The following is a 24,750-nucleotide window of genomic DNA, read 5'->3' as shown; positions in this document are numbered from 1 at the left end:
AATTGGCCCCCCCTAAATTTTTTCAATTTTAGTTTATATTATGAGAGTTGATATATATATATATATATATATATATATATATATATATATATATATATGAATTAGTCATCTTTGAATGGAATTTCAATTTTGGCCCCCCCAAAAAAAAAATCCTGGCTCCGTCACTGAGTGGAGAGTTTTGGTGGTTCAAGCTTCCTAGAGGCTGTTGTGCTTCTCCAATACTAGGTAAGGAAGGTATTAGTTCATGGTTGTACTACTTAATGGTTTACAAGTGAAAGTTATGGTTTGTTGGGTAGATCTCATGGTTTAGTAGTAGATTTGGTCAATTCCAGCTTTGTAGTGTAAAATTTCAGCTTTGGGTTTGAATGATTTTCTTCTTATACTTGCTGTATGGATGGTATATGATATATATAAGCTTGTATATGAGGTTGTAGTGCTGGTTTCAAGCTTAAAATGAGAGTTATACCTTGAATGGAGCAAATTACCAGAATTTCGGTTTCTTATGGTTTAGTTCTGCCCGTTTCTGTTTGAGTATGTTAGAGACCGAACCAGCCTTAGCACAAAACATGAAAGTTGTAGAGAATGATATTTTATGGTTGCCTACAAAATTTCAGCCCAATCGGAGCAACGTAGCCTGTGAAAAGATCAAAATACCCTCACTGCCCTATGATGCATCCAGTGATCAGTTTTAGACAGTTCATCCAATTGACCGTATCTATTCATTATGATCCGTGCAGATTTAGCCATTTTTCAAAACATGAAAATTATAGTACTTTGTCTTAGCTTTTCACACCTCCAAGAACGCCTTAAACGGACTTTGGTAGCTTGAGATATGGCCATTTGGAGATAGTACGGTTAACTGGCCGGTTAGTTGGAATTTGGTTCTATGAATTGCGAATTTGACTGGGTTACACTGGAAATTGGACTAAGTGATCTTCATCAAAATTGTAGGCCTTTGTCTTAGCTTCGAAACGGCACAAATTTTATTCCAATCCGATAAGCGTAGCTTCGTTGTGTCCGTTACGTAAAATCATGTCAAATCTATCTTTTGTTAAACTTCATTTCCGCACATGTCGTTAGCTTGATTTTTGTACTCGTATTACCTTGAACCTATTGAACGGCTATTGTGATGAATTTATATTGTGTATGACTTTGGGATTGGCTGAGGAAAATAATGAAGCCATAAATGGCTGAAAAATTAGGTAAATACAAAAGGCATGCTGCCCAAATTTACGCTCAAGGACTAGAGAAATATACTTGCGACTTGAGTAAGGGTTAAGAGTGATTACTACTTGAACATCTAGGATATTTGCATCTTCTTTTACCGAGGTATATAAGTAAGGATTTGGCCGAACTTGTACCCTTGAGAAATACAACTATGACTACTAGGAATACGTTTTCCTTATACTTTCGACTCAAATGGCATTTCCAAGTATAAATGTTATAAAGTTATATAGTTTGAAAAGCGAGCGAGTGTTTTACGAATATTCTCCAAGTGAATTTCCATGTCTTGATTCTTATTGAACGAAACGTCTACGTTTCGAACCTTAGTTGATTTCTAAAGTTCTGAAACAAAGTTTTATCGCAGATTTGGACTCCGAACCCGGAGTATAACCTAGACGTGATTACTAGGGGCACTTCATTTTGGTGAGTGCTTCCAAATACCTGATTGAACTGGACACTTGTTTCCAATACTTGATCAATATGATTAAATGATATATGATTGGTTTGATCGGGCAAGAGTGTACTTTATCGCACTTGCTCTTATTTGATATACTTGTTTATTGTTGAAATTGATTTGATATACTTGTTTATGATGTACGCACTTCCTGGAATTCCAGAAACCCTGCGGCAAGTTACTCGAGTCGAGCCGGCAAGAGTTTGGTCGATTGGGTAACGAACCATGGGTCTCTTGTTTGTCGAGTGGAGTGATATCACCTCGACTAATCGGTATACTCGAGTATTACCACCCGAATTTATTGAGGATTTTGGGCCCAGCAGGGAGTTTGAATGGTGGACGGAGAGTAGTGTAAGTGGTGTCCTATTGGATTGGTTACTTACTTGAAAGTTGACGGAGTATCAACTATTACGTGATCAAACTCCTGGTGATGCAATGAGAATTTGGTTCCTGAGAGCCCTCCGTATCCTTCTACTTTGGAATGATTATTGCTTATTGGATTATTGTTTATTATGAAAAATTTTTACGCTCGCTCATTTTGAGATTGCTACTTGACGTGTTATTGCTCATTTTTATGAACTCTTCATGCTCGTTACTTTGCTATATCGAAAACTTGTACTTATAAATAATGGTCAATTTGCTATTTGGAATCTCACTGGACTTTTAGCTCATTCCACGCTATTTGTTTTCCTTACAGGGGTACGAGCGAGACGTGAGATATGTAAAGACTAGCGTAGTCTAGTTGTTTTTGACTTTTGACTTGTACTCGCGCTATCACTCGATTAGGATGACTGTACTTGGATTGTATACACTTTGAACCAGTTTGGGTATATAGAGGCTTTGTATATTGATTGTGCATTGATGTAAATTATAAGTGTGAATTGCGATGTTATTTATTGTCGACGGTTGTCTGCACGTGATACGAGTGAGTGAGTCCTGACGAGAGTTGGGCAGGCGGTCCGCTAAACCCTAGGGTACGCCCAGGGGGAGGTAGGGCCGTCACAGTTTTGATAGTTTTAGTATCAAAACCTTTAAATAATATTGACTTGGTCAAGTTTTTAAATGAATATCCAAATATGTCCTTGTGTAACGAGTTTTAATTTATTTTTCTATACAATTATAAGATTATCTAGTATAATTATAAAGAAAAGGTGTCAAAATTTTCATGTCTCTATCTATTATTTGATAAATAATTATAATAATAATTTTATCACCATGACTAGATACCTTTGATGGTATTTGATTATGGATTTAGATATATAAGATAGAAAAGAAAATGTTAAAATAATTCATTCAGAATTTATGAATTTTTCAAGTAGTGGGATTATTATAATTTAGTAGTGATTTTAGGCCATTTTATATTTATTGTTAATTTTAATACCAAAAGTTAGAAAACAAAAAAACATTGGATTACATATAAGTCAACTCATCAAAAAATCATTAGTTTGACATTTGGTTACAATAGAAACTAGAAGTAATAGTGATAGTTCTACAGTTTTACCGGTAAAAAATTAAAAAAAGGGAATAAGAAGGAAAAAGAATGAAAAAATAATTTTAAAAGTCATTCTAAGTATAAGCATACCAAACAAGGGAATTTTATTAAAATATTTAAGAGTAGTATTGTCATTTTAAATAAAAAGGGAGGTATGTGTAATTTTTAAAATCTCGAGAAAGCTAAATGAAATTGTTAAAAACCTCAAGGGAGGTTTTTGAAATTTTCCCTTTCCTATTTGAATAGAGCTTATTGCATAAATTAATTCTCTAGCTGTTATCATCCTTAGGCCAGGGATTGAACATCAATTTGGTGATTTTAATGTATCTTAAACCTTCATTTAACATTGTATTGATAGCATTGGCAATAATTTTTGTTGGAGATGATTTTTCTAGCAATTCTTAAGCATTTGTTAGAGTTGATGGTGATTTTTTCTTGTATGCGATAGAGCATTCAAGACAATCATGATTACCAATCCACTAAAAATGTTGCAGTATTTTTTTAAAAAGAAATATAGTCTTTCATGAGGTTGCAAACAAGTTGAGTCGAGTCGAACTTTAACCTAATCAAATCGAACCATGATTTAATTTTATCAAGTTCAAACTCGACAATAGCTTGACAAGCTCTCATTGTCGAGCTACAGGACGAGTTCGACTCAAATTCAATTCGAGTCGAACTTAAAAAATAAAAAATAATTTTTTTAATTTTTTAAAAAATAAATAAAATAATGATTATTCTTAACAAATAATAAAACATTAGAGATATATATAATTTCACCATTAAAATAAAAAATAAAAAATAAAAATATATAAAACCAAGATGACTCGCGAGCTAATGAATTAAGGGTGCATTTGATAAAATTGAAGTCTGAATCCATTAAATTATTGAATTGTTAAGTATTAAATATAATATATTTGAGTGCATATCACATTCAGTAATAAGTTAATCGTTTATCACTTAATTTTGGGAGTAAATTTTACCTAGAAAATTTAGTGTCATTTAATTAATTCAGATGTTCAATTTTTGGTTATCAAACTGTTTGAATATGTTAAAATCTGAATCCATTAAGTTTAAGTGCTAAATTAGTTATCAAACAGGACCTAAGTATTTTTTAACTCAAGTTCGACTTAATCAACTTGAACTCGACTCGAGCTCGATGTTGATCGAGTTCAAGTCGTGCTTTGACTTGAGTTGCTCACAATCGGCTTGCAAGCAATTCGATTCTTTTGTACGAGCAATTTGATTCATTTGCAGTCCTATTCGTAATACCAATATTGTGAGGAAAAATCCTTCGGTTAGTACTTTTGGTAGCAGTTTTCATGGCGATCATGTCGTCCGGAAAAGTTGCTTTTCCATGACAATCAAGTAGGGGCGAACAAATTCAGAATATATTGAATTCGTACCCGATTTCAAATTCAATTTGATAATTTGAAATTGGGTATTCAGTAATTTGATACCAAAGCGGTATTTATTAAATTCATCGAATTCTAATGTGGTATGAAATAGGTAATGAGATTTTCAATTTGGTAACCGATTTTGAATTCAAATTCAGTAGGGTACCATATTACCGCATTCGAATACCAAATTAGTTTATAAAATTAGCCAATATATAGGTAAATGCTATATGGTATTAATATATTATATAGGTAAAGGCTATTAATAATAGATAGCATATATCATGTACCTATAACAATAAAAATCTATAATGATGTACAATATGCTATTTTAGTATTTGTTATATGATTATAATAATACAAATATACATTAATACATTAATACATAACCATAATACTTATCCTTTTATACATAATTAGAATTAGAAAATAAGTATAAGTATAGTACTAAATATTACACATAATTAATAATTAGAATTTACACATTGGTTCATTATTCATGTTTGGATTATTAAATATTTGAATGTGTAACTTTTAACTTGCAAGTATTAGTATACTCTAAAATTACATTACATATATAATATGTGGATTAATATTCTCTATTTACTAATCTTATTTAAACGTAGATAACTAAGTACTATGATTAAAAGTCTAAACAAATATATATAAATTACATGTTAACATATTAGCGTATTAGCATTCACCATTGAAAGCAATCAAGTTTTTTATAGATTAAGCATTTAACCTACATAAAAAAAAAGTAAATCTTATATACACTGACATTGTATACACTATCACCGTTTGATTCATGACATATGTGTAAAAGTTAAATTTTAAATTCAAATTTTGCATAGTTGTCATTCATCCAATGTTGACAGTATATGCACTGTCAGTGTAGGAAAGATTAATCCTATAAAAAATAAGAATAAATGTAAGCGTAATGCAACACATAATTAGTAAATTATATGTGACTAAGTGTCTACAACTATAGGAATGAGTTCCATTTTAATTATATGGAAATTACTATTCAATTAGGTTATAACCAATTTCATGACTATTTCTGAATTCAATTCGGTAACCGAATGAATTCGGTTATTCTCAATTCGAAATTGAAAACGGTTTAGAATTTTACAAGTGAAATAATCAAAAAAATCAAATTCAAAAAATCGAATAATCGAAATTGTACGGAGTGCACACCTCTGCCATCAAAGCCATCGTTGGTCACCATAACTTTCCCCGATGGTACATAGGCGACTGGACCATTCATTGCTAACGAAATTCCTTAAGATGTGTCGTCAAGAAAACTTTTGCAAACGAAATTCCTTACTTTCTATGACAACACTTGATTGTCACCAAAAATTAATATTTTTGTACTGAAGAAGGGGAGGGAGAAAGGAGGAGGGAGGTGGTGATAGTAAGAAATTTTTAATAAATTTAAAAAATATCTTAATAAAATTTTAAATTTTAAAAATATCCAAAATACATCTTAGGGAATACATAATTTAAATGGATCATTTATAGTTGAAATTGTTTTAAATATAATGCTACAATAAAGTTTTTCAAAAATTCCTAAAAATATCTAATCTTTATGGGCCCTTGTTAGCAACTCCACTCGTGTGGCTTAGTGCATAATGTTGATAATTCAAATTAATCCTAATTTAATAATCTCTATAAATATTATTCTTTATTAATATATACTTTACGTATTTAAAAAAAAGCTATTGTATGTTACAATAACGCTGCCCCACTTCCATACGTCTCGCCACTACCTTGAGGCCAAATGGTCAATGACAGAGTTGATAAAGATGATATTCCAAAACTACGTTGACCAACAAAAAAAAAGTGGCATCCTTGGGCAATAGCCCATATGAAAATTGATTTTGTAGTAAATAAAATGCACTGTGCAGCCAAAACAGGCGGTATATTTATGTTTATATGTATGTGTGTGAGTGTGTATATATATAAAAGGCTTGTTCTAAAATGATTTTGGAAACATAATTTTAGCTTTCGATTTGTTAAAATATATTTTGTTATGTTTTCAGCTGATTTTAGATTTTTTGAACACAAAAAGTTGAAAATCAGAAGCAAATCTTGAGGTGTTTTTAGATTCTGATTCACTTTTTCATATAGGCAAAATTACACTTCAAATTTCCATATAATTAGAAAATTACCTAAATATTAGAGAACTTTTTATGGTCTTCTAGTTTCCTCCTTTGCTCATATCATTTCTAGATTTATCTATGTTTTCCTTGATTTTCTCATCCATCATTTAATCTTCATAAGAAAAAGTAATTAATTACATAAAAAAAATTTTAATTAGCACAAAAAATTCATCTATGTAGCATATAAGGGTAACACGGTCATCTTTTTAACTTAGTAAAATGGCTTTGTTGACAGTAAATGAAAACAAATGAGCTATTCTGAAAAATCTGACTTTTAAGAATTAATTTTATAAAATCAGCTTTTACAAAATCAAAATCAACTGAAAACAAGCGATGCTTCAATCTTCGGGTTCTTCAACACTCCAAGATGCTTTAGACTCTTAGAGACTTCGGACTGTCATGAAATGATGAAACAGGCAAATATAATAATGAGTGAACCCACCGTTCTTGGTTGACCGTTGACGCCAATGCTTACCAACTGCAAGTCCTCTATTCTTATCGCTTGCGTTCTTGTGAGCTTCGAGGAAAAGAGCAAGCACTTTTTTTTTTTGTTTAATGGAAGGAGAGAACAAGTACTAAATGCTGGTTGGCTTTGGAGTAAGTTTGGACACACTAAGCAAGTTGTTTTACCACTTGTGCATTTGTCGTCCGCAAAAGTCGGTTTGTTAAAAGGGTTGTACGCTACAAGAACTTCCCAAATCAATCAGAAATCTTCTTATCCAGCTAAGTACCCAGGAATGGCCGGGCCAATCTTACGCTACAAGAAGTCAAGAACTTCCCAAATCAATCAGAAATCTTCTTATCCGACTAAGTACCAGGAGTGGCCGGGCCAATCTTATCGGAATGAATTCAAATTGTACTACGAGATCGTAGGCATAGGATCTGGAGTTGTACTACAAAATCATATACATATTAGGATTTAGATCTACAAAATCATATAAAATTTTTAAAAAATCCTAAATAAGAATGCAGGTCTTTTGACCTATACTTAAGATGAGTTTTAAAATTCTTCATGATAGTCAACTATTCTAAAGCAATTAGTTAGGATCTGGATCTCTACAGTTGCAATCAAATTCAGATTGATCTTGAATGTTAATTTAAAATTCAAATGAATTTTAATAAGTTTTAAATTACCAGTTCAGATCAGCCGGCCAATGTTGACCGTCAAATTTGCTATTGCATCTGCAGTTTCAGGGCTGCAGATCCTGCTTACACAGTAATAACTTGTTAAATATGTTCTCTTTTGAATATGCGCAGTAGGATAAGTCATCATTATTATCATATCGATCTAAGACGATCTCTGTAAACAAGACTTTGCACATGCTTGGCATAAATAATTAGGTACTCAGAGTGGTCCATAAGTGCGTTATATTAATGAAATTAATTAATCAGATTGACACTGCTCACAATTAGTGGTGGCGCCCGAGAATTAGGTGCGCCACCAGTACAGTTCCAAAATATCTAGTTTAATGTGTAAACACATCCCAATTGTTTTTCACATTAGATAATTGTGTGTGTGTACAGAGCTACAAAAACAAGCCAAAAATAGTTGGAGAGGTTTGGATAGAGTATTATTTGAAATAATTACTGTAATATTTTTTATGATTTGATGTATATGAGATAAAAAGGTAATTGAAAATATAAAAAATTGAATTGAAAAATGTATTTATGATACAATCCAAATATTATTTGAGATATTTATGCTATCCAAAGACTCCCACGTGTGAAAGCACAAAACAAGAGACTTTTCATGTTCACATGAAATTATATGGATTTGCAAGCGTTCGATCAAACTTCTGTGAGCAATAATTGACATTTTTGTTCCAACTTGACAATAGACTTCTAAAACTGTCGGTAAAGTCTTCGCTTAAAAAAAGTAAAGTAGAATTTTTGTCTTCTTCGTTCTACACGTCTGGTTCTTCTTTCTTCTTTGTCAAATCCCTATCTATCTTTAGTATGTAGAATCTATGGACCACCGTTCTTTCCTCCTCTTCGAAAAAAACTCTCTGGGAGAGAAATCAAACCAGATTTTGCTGATCTTTCTCTGTGGGAGAAACTCTCTCTATAATTTCTTTTAATTTATGTGAATAAAATTTCTCCTAAAATTTTCTAGTGAAAATTTCTTCTCTCCTTAGGGTTGCCTAGTATGAGTTTTTTTATCTTCTAAATTTTTTAATGAGAGTTTTATTATCTCTTGGGATTTTTAGTGAGAGTTTTTTGATAATTTTTTTTATTAGATCTGAATTTTTTCAAATTTTTATTATCAAATCTGGAATTTCTTAGATTTATTCGGTAGATTTCACCGTAATATCTGGACTTAAAGCAGGTAATTGGCAAATCTAGCAATTGAAAGCATGCACAGATGTTCATGGAATTACAATTATTTTATCTCATTTTTTAAATTTGGAACTTTGTAATGTAATTTTATTGTTCTTGACATAAGGAGTATTTTTTCTTCAGATATATTTTTTAATATTTATGTATGTTTAATGATGTAATTTCTGACGTTGGTGCATATTTTAATAAATTTTTTATATTTTATATATATAAAAAAAGGAATCTATAGACTACCGGAAAGTGGAACCCACGTCTTAGAAATTGCTTTGAAACGTCAAACTTTGGACTAAAACACGATTTTTAAATTGCCAACTCACATTCATACGTGAAGGTAATCATCCGTTAGAAGACCCAGCTACCAACCTAATTTGACCATTAATCATTTGGGTGAAAACATCTCGAGGAATATTATATCTCGAAAACTTCAAATGGCTGCGTTCTGTAGTAATTTTTAAAATCTTGCATACATATTTCATTGAAAAAATGCTATAGTAATTTTTTTTAAAAATCTCAAAAAAGAACCACATAATTGAAGCCTTTATTTGGAGTATTTTCAAGTATAAAATGCATAAAGTGAAAGAAATCGTATTAAAAAAGTACTCCTTCCGTATCATAAATTTTTTATTTTTGAAAAGCATGCAATTTATGTATAGTGGTATTAATACCAAAGAAAATTTTAACTTTTTTTTTTTAATATTTTTAGTAGAGAACCATCTTTTATTTAATATATTGATAATTGCAAGGAATAAATGGTGGATCATACAAAGAATATAGATAAATGTTCATTGAAAAAAGTAAGTTGGCTTTGTAAGATAACAACTAATTTGGGACAAGAAAAAGTGACGAATATAACAAATTATGGGATGGTAATAGTAATTGACATTCTATTCAGCTACAAAGACACAAAGTTGCCAACTGATTTATAGATCTTACAATTCAAAATCTTAGAAACTAAGTCCAAATTGAATGCTTAAAGGTTTTTGGGTTTAATGATGGCCCATTTTTCCTCGAACATCTCAAGAAAGAAAAGGATGGATCAAGTACAAGCAGCATAAAGAGAGTGACTTTAACACCAAAAAAAATAAAATAAAATAAAAGAACCCTTCCATACAGATTGCCTTTTGTTGGATAATCGATCATATTGGTCCAATAAGATTACAACTAAAGAGAATAACATGTATACAAATTCAACCAAGATTTTGCCAGTGTCACTATTCCCCAATAGTAAAAGCTTGTAAATAATTTTTTATATTACATCCCAAACGATACAATTTTTTTGAATAAAATTTTATACTATGTACCTGAACAATACAGCTATGTAATAATTTTTTTAATTTAGTATAAAATATAGCTTCATATTTATTTGAAACAATACGCCATAATTGCATCAGAATTACGCAACTTTCATTATATGATTACACATTTTGATTTTTGCTTTGTTGTCCGAATTGAATCTTGGAAGTGCCAAGTGGCTACCATTCCTTGTACAAACTAAAAAGATAACAACTCGTGTTGGCAACACGCTAAGTTTCCTAGCAAAAAAGCCAGAGACTTTGCGAACCAGTTGACTTGATTCTCCCGAGCTATGTCGACATTCCCAACTTAATTCTGTGGAATCCCTCTTAATCAAACTGGTTTATCTTGCACTTTTTGTATCCATTTCCCAATTAATAGCCGTCAACTTCTGAATTTTCTCGCATTTATTGTTCAAATCACATGCCCCGATGGCCTCATCATGTCTTCACTTCTCCATTTGCTTTGACCGAAACCAAAGGGTAATTCTAAGTCTTGCTTTGCACTTATTTCGCTATCTAAACATCATTTTCTTTTTGTTTTGTTTACAATTCTTAATTCATTTGGACCCTCAACCGAAATTCCAAGCAAATAGTATTAAATTTAAAATTCTCTTCCAGCTTTGACTCCCACGGCTTCTCTCTTTTCTTCCTAATTTGTAGACATAATAAACTACAAATACGTGTAGCTCCAATCTTCTTGCATAAATAAAGAAACCTCAATCGGTGTTAGTGTGTCTTTTCAATTTTCAGAACCAATATGGCGGCGAATCAAAAGTTCCTCATTTTGGTGCTTATTATAGTGCTCTTTCCCGCCATAGTTTTAGGAGATTGCACCTGTGATGACGACGACGATGACAGAAACAGGAGTTTAGCCCTCAAGTACAAATCAGGAGCAATAGCTTCAATCTTGGTTGCTAGCTTCATTGGCGTCCTTCTGCCAGTTTGGGGCAAGAAGATACCATCTTTAAGCCCTGAAAACAATCTCTTCTTCGTCATCAAAGCTTTTGCTGCGGGAGTGATTCTGGCAACTGGGTTCATTCACGTCCTCCCTGATGCTTTCGAGAGCTTGACTTCTCCATGCCTTCCCGACAACCCTTGGGGAAAATTTCCGTTTACCGGCTTCGTAGCAATGCTTGCTTCGATCGGTACACTTATGGTTGATGTGTATGCAACTTCTCATTATAAAAAAATGGCTGGCAATAAGGGCATTCAAGCTGTAGCAGAGGAAGGTGATCGTAATGGAGAGAGTAATCTTTCTGGAGTGCTTCCTCTTCATACACATGCCACACATGGTCATGCACATACCTCGTTATCCATGGACGGGGATACCCTTTCTACGCAGCTTCGGTATCGTGTGATATCGCAGGTAATTTTTTTTTTCTAGCAAAGAGGAAGTTGGATTTAAGAAACAGAGATTTAGAAGTAATTTTTTAAATTCTTTATTAACTCTAGAATATATTTCTTGATCAGAAATTTAAATTTCCATGTGAAGAAACCTAGACATGGTAGTGACTGCTGAAAGGTTTAAGATAAATTTGGCCTTCAACAATTTAGTCACTTGGACCAGACCATTTCTTTTCTCCCTCCTATAGAAACTATGGAGTTCGAGTTGTGTATCGTTCCTCATGCTGTTTATATGAATTATCATTTATCAGTTAAGTTTTTTTGCTCCTTCTCTTTAGTTTGGAATCCTATGCATGGATGACCCGTTAATAAGAAGCTATGGGTTCCAGAAATTATTGCTACAAGAGATAATTGCTAAATTCACAGTTGATGAATTATAACCGATTTATGGTTTGCATGCTAAACTCTCTATTATAGCACTTAATACCTCAATTTGTAACACAATATGTTTTAATGAATTGAAAAACCAGTGAATTCTGGTAGCTATTTCGATAAACTGCTATAGCCCTTAATGAATTCTGGTAGCCATTGAGCACTCAATAGGGATAGTGATGTCTTTTTATATATGAGTCGATAGAAAGAATTATTGGTTTTGAACTTAAATGAATAATATGTCATAAATTGACAATATAAACTACCAAATCGTTAAAGTTCGTAACTTACGGTGCAAATTTATGATAATATGGAGGTGCAGATTGTGGTTAAACCTAATTGGAAATCTAACTTCTAATGAGGTTTTTGCTCCTTTAAATTTGTTATAGGTTTTAGAGCTGGGAATCATCGTACATTCTGTAATTATTGGCATTGCTATGGGTGCATCGGATAGTCCCAAAACAATAAGGCCTCTTCTGGCAGCTTTGACGTTTCACCAATTTTTCGAGGGTGTTGGATTAGGCGGATGCATCACTCAGGTAATTATCTCATCACAACTAGTTTTTCTTTTTAATCAGGAAATGAATGAGATTTAAGAATTGGAGGTGATTAATTCTTGAAGTCTCATCCTTTATCACAACTAATTATACTTTTGTTATTTCCTTTATTATTTTCTTTTTTTCAAGAGCTATATTTTTCCCCTTCCTGTACATTGCGAGTGTAGGAGCCAATCAAACAAACTTTTTTTGTCCTAGGTGCATGCTTAATATTGAAGCTACCAGTCCGCGTACAACTTTGATATGAATCACTAGATATTTTAGGCTATGTGTCCTGCCAGTGAGGCTGGTCGTCCTGTGTGCTTTCCTGTATCGCCTGTGGTTTCAGATTATTCTCAGACGTGGACTTCTTGAAAAAAGATGTGGAGCAAATTAGTCCCTTCCTCCATAAATTGTTCTCTTTTACTTTTCTTTCTGTCACTTAACTTTTCTGAAAATGTATTTATTTGGACATGAACTGACCTTCGTGGACACGTTAGCCCCGCATAATATTTTTTATAAAAAAATTACTGTAGCGATTCGATGTATGTAATAAAAAAAATTATAATCATAAAAAACGACGTAATTTTTGATAAAAAATACAATCCAGGACTTAAAATTTCTTAAAGTCATGCATCGTAAGTTAGGATTTAGACATTTGAACTGGCGTCCATCTTACGTTGTTGTCCGTTCTTAGAGTTTTTCTTGCTGTCGTGTCAAAATCATATCACCTTTCCAAAATATCCTATCCATGCTTGAATTTCTCTTAGTTTCATTCATTTCTGTATTCTAACCAAATACAATAAATAGTGGGTATTTATTAATTGTGTACGAGTAGTTAATTTTGGCCGTATGACCATCTAACTTGTTATTCTTATTTCTTAGTTTTATTCATCTAATCATTTTGTTGTTTTATTGTATGAAATATTGTCAAAAAGAAAATCAAAAAATAGAACAAGAAAAGTACATATATTTTCTAATAGGAATGCAACTTATTATGGATATGCATTCATTTGATTTGCATGGTTTGGTTGGTTCATTTCCTTCCTTCCGTGGTGTAAAGATGGACTACATCATCTTAATTTTTGGAAGGAAATAGAAGTATTTTTTTAACAAATATTTTCTAGTAGGAAAGGGTGAGACTTAAAAAGCGAGGAGGAAATAGGGGAATTTAAACTCTAGACCTCTAATTCTTGAGAGTTTAGAAGGAAGTAGTAATAGTAATGCCGAACAAAAGTGTCTTTGGGTTGGCGAATAGTCATGTAATCTCTTGTATCCTACTTGGCATCTTCAGGCGAAATTCAATGCTCGAGCAATAACAATCATGGCTATTTTCTTCTCGCTCACAACACCTGCTGGCATCGCAATAGGGATTGGAATAGCAAATGTCTACAATGAGAACAGCCCAAAGGCTCTCATAGTGCAAGGAATTTTTGATTCAGCATCAGCAGGGATCCTAATATACATGGCACTGGTGGACCTCCTGTCTGCAGATTTCATGAATCCAAAGATGCAAAACAATGGAAAGCTTCTAATGGGGGCAAATGTATCCCTTCTTTTTGGTGCTGGTTGTATGTCTCTCTTAGCCAAATGGGCTTGATTTTATCCTGTGTATAATTATTGTTTAGATAGAGTATTATTTGAAATAATTACGGTAGCATTTTTTGTAATTTAATGTATGTGACATAAAAAAGTGATTGGAAATATAAAATGGTGAGTTGAAAAATATATTTATGATACAAACGAAATATTATTTTCTTCTTAAGAATTTGTTTAGCTATGAGCATGACAATGGTATATGCATTTTTGACCTACAATTCTCTCCGTCTTATTTTGGCTTCAAATCTAACGCTGTAAATTTTCTGGTGCTTCTTTTCTTATGTTTTGATAAGATGCTCCTCAGTATTTCCACCAACTTTGTCTGGTTTCCATTTACCCAGAACGCAAGGAAAAAAATTGTGTACTTTCAAAGAAGCATCTAAAACATATTGAGCAATAATTTCCCAACAGTTCTTAGAAACAAAAAGTCAAAAACCATCAATACGTGCTGCTGAATCACAACATAAGCCGAAAACATGTTGTGAGCAATAATTTCCCAACAGTTCTTAGAAACAAAAAGTCAAAAACCATCAATGCGTGCTGCTGAATCAGTGAATCACAACATAAGCCGAAGTCCTTGAATTTATTTCATGCAGGGGAATGGCCAACAAATGTAGGCTATATTTTAGAATAGGTGGCCCATTGTTGCGACGTCTGAACTATTGTCAGTCCTTTAGTTTCAGGGCCTGTTTGGCATCCTAATTTTTTACCAAGTTTTTTAGCTATTAGTTTTTTAACAACTTTTGCTACAGAAACCCCAAAAAACTTTCCAAAATTTTTTATCTACACACTTAAAATATCCAAAACACAAAAAAAAAAAAAATTCCCTTCCCCTTTTCTTCTTCTTCCTCCCCCACCACCACCTCCGTCGCCGGTTCCGGCGCCAATTTCCGGTGCCGGTGCCGGTCTTCTTTTTTTTTCCCCTTTTTTTCCCTCTCCCCCTCTACTTCCCCTGCCATCCTCCCCTCTTGTCTTTTTTTTCTCTCTGCGTCTCCCCCATTTCCTCCCCACCTCTTTGTGAAAAAAAAGAAAGAAAAGAAAGATGGTGAGAAGCGGGAAGGGGAACAGGGGAACAAGGGATGGCGGGGCAAAGGGGAAAGGCGGGGCAGAGGTGGTGGCGGGGAGAGGGGGAAGGTGGGGCAGAGGGGGTGGCGGGGGGAGGGGGTGGCGGGGCAGAGGGATAAGGCGCAGAGGGGGGTGGCAGGGGGAGGGGTGGCGGGGGGAGGGGAGGAGAAGGGGAAAGAGAGGAGAGGGGTGGCGGGAGGTGGCATTGGTGGAGTTGCTGCTGGGGTGGCGGAGGTAACGGGGAAGAAGAAGAAGAAGAAGAAGAAAAGAAAAAGGAAAGAAAGAAAAAGAAAAAAAAAGAGAAAGAAAAAAAGAAAGAAAAAAAAAGAAAAGGAAAAAAAGTTTTTCACCTTACAAAAACTTCTACAAAATTTTTCACCTTACAAAAACTTCTACAGTGCACTATAGTAAAGTTTTAAACAAATTCCCAAAAAACTCAGGTTCCAAACAGGCCTTCATGTGTCCCACATTGGAAGTTAAAGGCCTTGTGTTGCCTAGTTTTATCTACCCTAGCCCATTTGTATTATAAATTTTTGGATTAATCACAATTAATCCCCTTAAGTATACCTTATTTCTCATTTTATCCCCTAATCATTTTTTTGTCACACTTTATCCCCCATTGGACAAAATTGTCCCTCTATTATTCTAATCTTATTTTTCTTTTTAATTTTTTTCCTTTCCCCTTTTGTGCTCTTTTATTTTCTTTGCCTCTTTCTTCTTTCTTTAATTCTTCCTCTTTCTCACAAAAATTTTCATCTTAATGATTGAAATTAAAAAAGAGAAATTGCAGAGATCTATTTTCTCCTTAAATGATTAAAAAAAAATTCAAATCACTTTCGTAAAATACAATTTTTTTAGCCTTTCAATTATTTTAATTTTGATTTTTCCTCTTTCCTTTCTAGTTTCTCATTTTATTCTCAAGAAAATATCATAAGATGAAATTGTGACCTGATCATCAATTGAAATTTGTGACACTTGGTGTCATACAAACAATCAAAATTAGTTTTTGATACCTTTTAAATCTTCACCCAGAAATATAATTACAAACTCAAAATAAAAATTTCCATTGAGATGAAGTTTTTTATTGGGAAGGATGAAAGAGAGAAAAAATAGAAAAAGAAATAAAAGAGATGAGAAAAGGTAAATAAAAAGTCAAAATAATGGAAGGATAATTTTGTCCTATAGGGGGTTAAGTGAGCAAAATTAAAGTTTAGAGGGTAAAGTGAGAAATGAAATATATCTTAAGGGAATTAATTGTAATTAACCCTAAATTTTTTTGAGTTTTGGGAGTTTCTTTTGTAGAAAAATATATTATAATAATATGATAAATGAGAAAAAATGGTGGTTAGAAAATGTATCAAGGAATAAAGTTTTCACGAAAATAGACAATATATGACAGTTTCAACAGTCATTAGTTGATACAAAGAAAATTTTATGTCGGTTTGGAATAACTATTTGACAAGTCTAGTGGCTGCAGCAGGAGTAATGCGAAAAATTTCAAGTGAATATATAAGGGCTCCATTTGATTCCATTTCTATACGAAATTTCTAGAAGTGCGTTAGCATGTCGTGAGATACACTTTAGTTGGCTGATAGAAAAATACAAACAAAGGATTGCAACTTTCGAGAAATGGTTTTAGAATCAGAAACCGATGCACTCATAGAGTTTTTTTTTTCATTATTCTTTTTTTTTACCTTCCACCCAAAATGTCATGCATAATATTTGAACTCCAAACTTGTCAATGAAAAGATTTTAATTGTCATTCTCTGATCACAAGGTCGACCCAGTTGTTATGCACTCAAAAAGTTATTAATCTCATGGATGCCAAAGTTCCAAAACTAATAGAAGTGTAGTAGTACATCGTGAAACCGATGCACATAAAGGGCTCCAGTTAGTTCCATTGCTACATAAAATTTCAAGAAGTGTAGTAGTACGTCGTGGGATACTCTTTTAGTTGGCTAACCGGAAAATATAGACAAAGGATTGCAACCTTTTAAGAAATGGTTTTAGAATCCGAAACCCATGCACTCATAGAGTTTTTTTCATTATTCTTTTTTTTTAACCCTTTCACTACTCTCCATATCCTTCTGTCTCTAACTGATAGGTACAAGATTTGAATCCTAAATCTAACAACGTATTGAGCCGACTCAATGGTTATGCACTCATAGAATTATTAATCTTATGGATGGCAAAGTTTAATTTCATCTTCTACCTATTACAGTTGGTTGAAAAAATATACAATTACTGACACCTTTTAGTAGTTAGTCATACTGCAAAAAAAAAAAAAAAAAAAATTCACTGATTGGAGAACTGCAAAAAGGATATTTGATCTAATATGAAAAAAAAGGACATTCCATTACCATTTACTTGTTCGGGTGAGTAATCAGACCGACTGTCCCTGACCAATTGTCTCTGGGTAGAGGAGGCCACGTCACCCGTTGCCAAGGAGGGACTAAAACGACCATGTTTTGGTTGGATGGTTCCACAAAGAAAAATAAAAAATCACAATAATTGTCAAACAAGCAATGTTTGGACCTAATAGGATGTTAAAAATTTGTAATTTGAATTTACCCTAAATTTCAAACCAAAATCGGGAAAACTAATACTGGGGGGAGGAAAAGGCATCAAATTACATATCTCACTTGAATGGATGTGAAGATAAACCTAGTGACGAATAATATTGTCTATATGTAGGAGATTGGATTTGCAAATTAGGGTTACGACGTACAGGACAGACGACAATATGAGGTCGATTACTATGAAGGCCACCCATTTTTATGGTGGCAAAGCAACACATAAGTTTTTGGAAACAAAATTAGAGCTAATATCAATATTGCCACAAATTGGTTTCTATTGAGGCTATGTATGGCATCTGAACAGGCAGTAGCAAGGCAAGCCAATGGGTGCAATAATATGGTGGAGACTGACAAAGGTAATGATGCCGACCATTGTCTTCTATTGTAGATAAATGTTATGTGCACTATATATATATATATTGTCGAGCCGATGGAATTGTATTGATTTACCAAAAGCATATACACTGCGAGCAATGACTCGATACTTACATTGTGCTATTAACACAGCAGATTGGGATTGACCCATTCTACATCTTGACGATTGCTCAGTGCTTGAGTACTAAATTGAACACTTAGATCAGTCCTATTTACCATTTCTAGGCAAAAGGAGCATTTGTAAAACAGACTACTCAGCTCTTTGATATCCTGTATTACTGTAATTGTCCATCCATCTATTGACTTTTTCCGTTGGATTTGCTGCAGCAGATTTTTTTCAGGAACTCCAATGTTTATTAGTCTCCATCCCTGTTCTGCTGCTTTGACTAGTGCTAGCTTGATCCCTTCAACAAAATGTTGAAGTTGATTTCCACTTGCTCTTTCTCTCATTGCCCATCCCATTAGGTCTTGCATCCTTTCATCCTTTGCCACAATACCATATCCAACAGCTTTCCTTTCCTTGTCCCAGTGCACAGCAATCCTAAGATGTTCTCCTCCCGGTGTAGCTTCTACATTTTGCATTTCATCTTGGTTGCTGTGTTGCCGAGGCATTGATGTTTTACCTATGCTACAACTCTTAGCTTTCTCTACTGCATTGTTAAATTCCCTCCAGGCAGTGTAGGCTTTGTTAACAACTGAAGCTGGATCCTGTATCTTCTTGTTGAATTCCTACCCTTCCAAATTTGCCACAAGATATAGGCCGTGAGGCTTATGTGGTCAGTTCCTTGGACTTTGAATCTAGCTTCAGTTATAGCTGTCCACCAGTTTTTGAAATTTCATGTCAGGTTTTCAATTCCATCCCATTGTACTGGAACCAGTTTCCAAATGCCTTTGACTTTCCTGCAGTTTAGCCGCATATGTTCTAGTGTTTCCATCTCCTCACCACAGCCTGAGCATATTGGATCTCTAGCTTTTACCCTTCTCCATATCAGCTCCTTGATAGGAACTGCTTCTCTTAGTCCTTTCCAGGTGAACAATTTAATCTTGTGGCTGATGTTTAAGTTCCATAACACCTTCCACACACGCTAGTTTATTGAATTGTAGCTAGGTTCAGCTTCCCTTTCCATCTTTCTTGTTTCAGCCTCTCTCCTTTCCATTGCATATTTGTATCCTGATTGCACTGTGTATTTTCCAGTCTGGTTTCCTATCTAGAATGTACTATCTTCTCTTCCTATGATGCTAATTGGAACTTTCAGTATGTTGTCCTTGCAAAACCTCTTAAAGATGAGGGGTCTGTTCCATCTGTAATCCACTATCCTGTCAGCCACTTTATTAATCTGGTCGTTTACTGGTTTAGGCGTTTTTGGCTTCCGTTGGTTGTTAGGTAGCCATTGGTCTTCCCAGATTTTGGTCTTTCTTCCATTGCCTATTCTCCTCCTCACTCCCCACCATAGATTTTCTCTGCTGCTCATTATACTTTGCTAGAACCAGGAAGCATTCTTTGCCACTTTACATTCCTGTATGCTGCTATTTGGAAAATACTTTGCTTTCAGAACCTTGCTAGACAACTGTAGATACCAAATTTTTGTCAATTTTAATGTTATCTTGGATTTTATCTATTTAATGAGTTATTTATTTTCTTGTATTTTAATTTAATTTAATTTTTTCTTTTCTCTCATTTTTGTAGGTTTATGTTAAGAAAAGAAAAAAAGAAAAAAAGAAGAAAAATCACCCCTAATCATTTCTCTTTTACCAAATACACTATTAACCTATTGTTACACTCAATTTTTTTCATTGATCTTTCTTGTCATTTGGTAAAAAAATCCATCATTTTATCAACCTAATCTCCCACCAACTCTTCTCTCTCTCGGTCTCTTCCTTCTTTCCTCTCAGCAACACAACACAATAGGAAAAAACTTCCACTTTTCCTCCCAACCTCACTTTCTCCCTCTCAGCTCTTTCTCTTTCTTTTTTTCTCCCAAAAAATTCCCAAGACAACAACTCTTCCCTTGAATTCCCTCTCTCTCTCGGATCTCCTTTCCCCCTTCCCCTCTCAATTTTTCCACCATCTCACACTCTCACAAAACTATCTCTCGGCACATTTCCACTACACACACAAAAAAGAAAAACTCCCCAACTCACACTCGGCTCCCTCTCTTTTCTCCCAACACACTCACACACAACATAAAAAAAAAAAAAATGAAGGGGCAGCTACTGGTTGGACAATTGAAGCTTGGAATTTCATCAAAACTTTAGCTAAGGGACTACAACCTTCATTGAGGTATTTTTTTTTCTTTTTTTCCAGCTTTTCCTTTTCTTAATTAATTAGATTAAATGCATGTTTTGCTGCTAATTTGTGTCTTTCTTTCGCTGGTTTCATTATTATTGTTATGTTGTGGAAGATTTGGGATAGGACATAAACCGGATTAAGGAAAAGGAAGTAATTTTTGTGTATGCATGCCAAGTGTTTGAAAAAAATGCTTAAATGGAAAATCGAATTAAAATGCTAAATTTTGTACATTTATTGTTGTTAAGATGGATAATTGTGATTAGTTAATGGTTTGAAAAGGTTGCTTAATTAAGTTTTTTCGATTTTTTTAGTCTAAAAGTGTGACGACCCCACCTCTCCCTAAGGCGTACTCTAGGGTTCGGCGAGTCGCCTGCCCAACTCTCACTAGGACTCACTCACTCGTATCACGTGCATACATCCGTCGACAAAAAATAACATCGCAATTCATACTTACAATTTACATCGATGCATAGTCAAAATACAAAGCCTTTATATACCCCAAACAGGTTCAAAGTGTATACAATCCAAGTACAGTCATCCTAATCAAGCAATAGCGCGAGTACAAATCAAAAGTCAAAAACAACTAGGCTACGCTAGTCTTTACATATCTCACGCCTCGCTCGTACCCCTGTAAGGAAAACAAATGGCGTGGAATGAGCTAAAAGCCCAGTGAGGTTCCAAATAGCAAATTGACCATTATTTATAAGTACAAGTTTTTGATATAGCAAAGTAACGAGTATGAAAAGTTCATAAAAGTGAGCAATAACACTTCAAGTAGCAATCTCAAAATGAGCGAGTGTAAAGTTTTAAAAGAAACAATAACTCTACTTGAACAATAACACTACAAGTAACAATCATCTCAAAGTATAAGGATACGAATGGCTCTCAGGAGCCAAATTCCCAATGCATCACCAGGAGCTTGATCACGTAATAGTTGACACTCTGTCAACTTTCAAGTAAGTAACCAATCCAGTAGAACACCACTTACACTACTCTCCGTTCACCATTCAAACCCCCTACTGGGCCCAAAATCCTCAATAAACACGGGTGGTAATACTCGACTATACCGATTAGTCAAGGAGATATCACTCCACTTGACAAACATGAGACCCAGGGTTCGTTACCCACTCGACCAAGCCCTTGCTGGCTCGACTCGAGTAACTTGCTGCAGGGTTTCTGGAATTCCAGGAAGTGCGCACAACATAAACAAGTATATCAGATCAATTTCAACAATAAACAAGTATATATCAAATAAGGGCAAGTGCGATAAAGTACACTCTTGCCCGATCAAACCAATCTTATATCATTTAATCATATTGATCAAGTATTGGAAACAAGTGTTCAGTTCAATTAGGTATTTGGAAGCACTCACCAAAATGAAGTGCCCCTAGTAATCACATCTGGGTTATACTCCGGGTTCGGAGTCCAAATCTGCGATAAAACTTTGTTTCAGAACTTTAAAAATCGACTAAGGTTCGAAACGTAGATGTTTCGTTCAATAAGAATCAAGAAATGGAAAGTCACTTGGAGAATATTCGTGAAACACTCGCTCGCGTTTCAAACTATATAACTTTGTAACATTTATACTTGGAAATGCCATTTGAGTCGAAAGTACAAGGAAAACGTACTCCGAGCAGTCATTATTTTATTTCTCAAGGGTACAAGTTCGGCCAAGTCCTTACTTATATACCTTGGTAAAAGAAGACGCAAATATCCTAGATGGTTCAAGTAGTAATCACTCTTAACCCTTACTCAAGTCGCAAGTATATTTCTCTAGTCCTGGAGCGTAAATTTGGGTAGCACGCCCTTTGGATTTACCTAATTTTCCAGCCATTTACGGCTTCATTATTTTCCTCAATCAACCCAAAGTTATACACAACACAAACTCATTTCAATAGCCGTTCAATAGGCTCAAGGTAATGCAAGTACAAAAATCAAGCTAACGACATGTGCGGAAATGAAGTTTAACAAAAGACAGATTTGACGTATTTTTGCGTAACGGACACAACCGAGGCTACGCTTATCGGATTGAGATGAAAATTATACCGTTTCGAAGCCAAGGTAGAGAGCTACAACTTTGGTGTAGACCACCTAGTCTAATTTCTAGTGTAACCCAGTCAAATTCCCAATTCACAGAACCAAATTTCAACTAACCGGCCAGTTAACCGTACTACCTCCAAATGGCCATATCTCAAGCTACCAAAGTCCGTTTAAGGCGTTCTTGGAGGCGTTGAAAAGCTAAGACAAAGTAATAAAACTTTCATGTTTTGACTAAAAGCTAGCTCAGTACGTATCAAGGTGAATAAATGCAACCAACTTAGTGTACTGTCAAAACTGTCCACTGACCTTACTCCTAGGGCAGTCAGGGTATTTTTATCTTTTCACAGGATACATTGCTCCGATTGAGTTGAAATTTTGTAAGAAACCATAAAATGTCATTCTATACAACTTTCATGTTTTGTGTTAAGCCTAGTTCGGCCTCTAACATGATGAAATAGAACCAGACAGAACTGAAGCTAAGATTTCCAGAAATCTGGAATTTTGCTATATTCAAGCTATACTTCTCATTTTTATCTTGTTTTTATCTTGAAACTACCACTACTATCTCCTTTACAAGATTATATACCATATATATACACCATATAACACCTAACCAACAAGAATTATAAGTAAATCAATCAAAACCCTATCTTAAAATTCATCACTCCAATCATCAAAACCACTTGAAATAGGCATCACAAGCACAATTCTAAACTTAATACCCAACTTAATCATGAGTAATGGAGAAAGAAAGGGTGATTAGCCATTATACCTCAAGACAAGAGCCAAGAGTGATCCTCTAGTTTTCCTTGAAATTTTTGGTTCCTTAGACTTCCCAAGCTTCCAAACTAGTGATTAATCGGTTTAGTTTTTCTTGTTTGTACTCAATCAAGCAAAACCCAAGATGGATTGAAGCTCTCTTTCTCTTGTTTTTTCCCTCCAAAGCCACGACCAAGACCAGCAAGAAATGAAGAAAAATCATCTAAGAAGAAAGATGAGAAGGTAAGAATTAAGTTGGTCAAACAACCATGGAATGATTGCCACTTGTCGCGATGAGATTAGCTTTTAAAATTTTCTTTTCTCTCTCTTATTTTGGTCCACAATTTCGGTTGGCTTAAGGAGATATTTAGGTATGATTTTGTTCAATTAATAACAAGGAGATTAAGGTAATAAAGTATGGGTCAAGTGGTGCACTCAGTCGGTAACGAACGGTACACTTCGGTTCAACCCGATTTTTCTTATTTCACACGTACTAGGGTTTTCACTTATAATTCACTATCTTATGGTTATTACTTCTAATCAAACACTTAATATCATCTAAAACTCACTCTTAATCACCAAATTTAGTGCACACATCTCACTGAGTGAGCACACGGTCAAAATACGCAAAAAACCCTAATTTACCCGAACGAAGAACCTAAAGGGAAAACCCTTGATTCTATGGTGGATTGTAATTACTGAGGGTGTGAATGAGTAGTAAAGCTATTAGAAAGGAATAAATGCTAAATAAAAGGAATTTTAAGAAAAATATGAGGGATTTTACAATTCCATTGGTTACAATTATGGTTTCGATTAAAATATAAGGGATTTAGGAAAATCGGGTAGTCACAAGTAAACTAGGTTTTTTTTTTCCCTTTTGATTAGAATTTAGGGTTTCTAATCTTTAAAACAAAACAATATCTTAAAATAAAAAAAATAAAATATAGAAACCGTAATATCCTACAAGTCAGGGTATCACAAAAAGGCAACGAAAAATGGATTTTTTTAGGGGTTGTTTTGCTTTAATTTATCCTTTTGTTGTTGTTTTCTTGTCAAACTAAAATCATAGTTGTATTGTAGAAGTTATAAGGAGTGTTGCAGTATAAATTTTATGATTTTTTGTGAAGGATTGTGTGTTTAAAAAAAAAACTAGGCTATCTTTTTGCAATTTTGGTTAATTTTTTTGTAAAAACTAAACAAAAAGGATTCTACGCGAAAAATTGAGTTGGATGTGTATTTTGGTGATTTTTCATGATCGGAGAGGTCGCGGATGACCGGCGGCCGGCGGCGGCGGCTATGCAGTCGCCGGCATCAGCCATGGCCGGCAGCAACTGACGCTTCAACCTCGCCGAAGAAGAAGAAGAAGAAAAGGGGAG

The 24,750-nt window shown here is 34.2% G+C and overlaps 1 protein-coding gene and 1 long non-coding RNA gene across 2 annotated transcripts; one reads left to right on the top strand and one right to left on the bottom strand.

Annotated features, from left to right (window-relative positions):
• The first annotated feature begins 10,993 nt into the window (after nt 1-10,993).
• On the top strand, nt 10,994-14,398 carry LOC113736737 (zinc transporter 8-like). Its single transcript, XM_027263821.2, has 3 exons — nt 10,994-11,724; nt 12,524-12,673; nt 13,965-14,398. Exons 1-3 carry the CDS (start codon nt 11,116-11,118, stop codon nt 14,268-14,270), a joined length of 1,065 nt encoding a protein of 354 aa, XP_027119622.1. The 5' UTR covers nt 10,994-11,115; the 3' UTR covers nt 14,271-14,398.
• Nucleotides 14,399-21,051: 6,653 nt separating this feature from the next.
• LOC140038721 (uncharacterized) lies at nt 21,052-23,558 on the bottom strand. The gene is made up of 3 exons (XR_011842290.1): nt 23,388-23,558; nt 21,948-22,006; nt 21,052-21,203 (listed from the first exon to the last, which is right to left on the bottom strand). It is a non-coding gene; the product is annotated as an uncharacterized lncRNA (long non-coding RNA).
• Between the last annotated feature and the right edge of the window lie 1,192 nt (nt 23,559-24,750).

This window comes from Coffea arabica, chromosome 3e (genome assembly GCF_036785885.1).
Source record: "Coffea arabica cultivar ET-39 chromosome 3e, Coffea Arabica ET-39 HiFi, whole genome shotgun sequence".
NCBI classification, from domain to species: Eukaryota; Viridiplantae; Streptophyta; class Magnoliopsida; order Gentianales; family Rubiaceae; genus Coffea; species Coffea arabica.
Note: the sequence above shows the minus strand (reverse complement) of the source record. Positions and strands in the feature narration are given on the sequence as shown.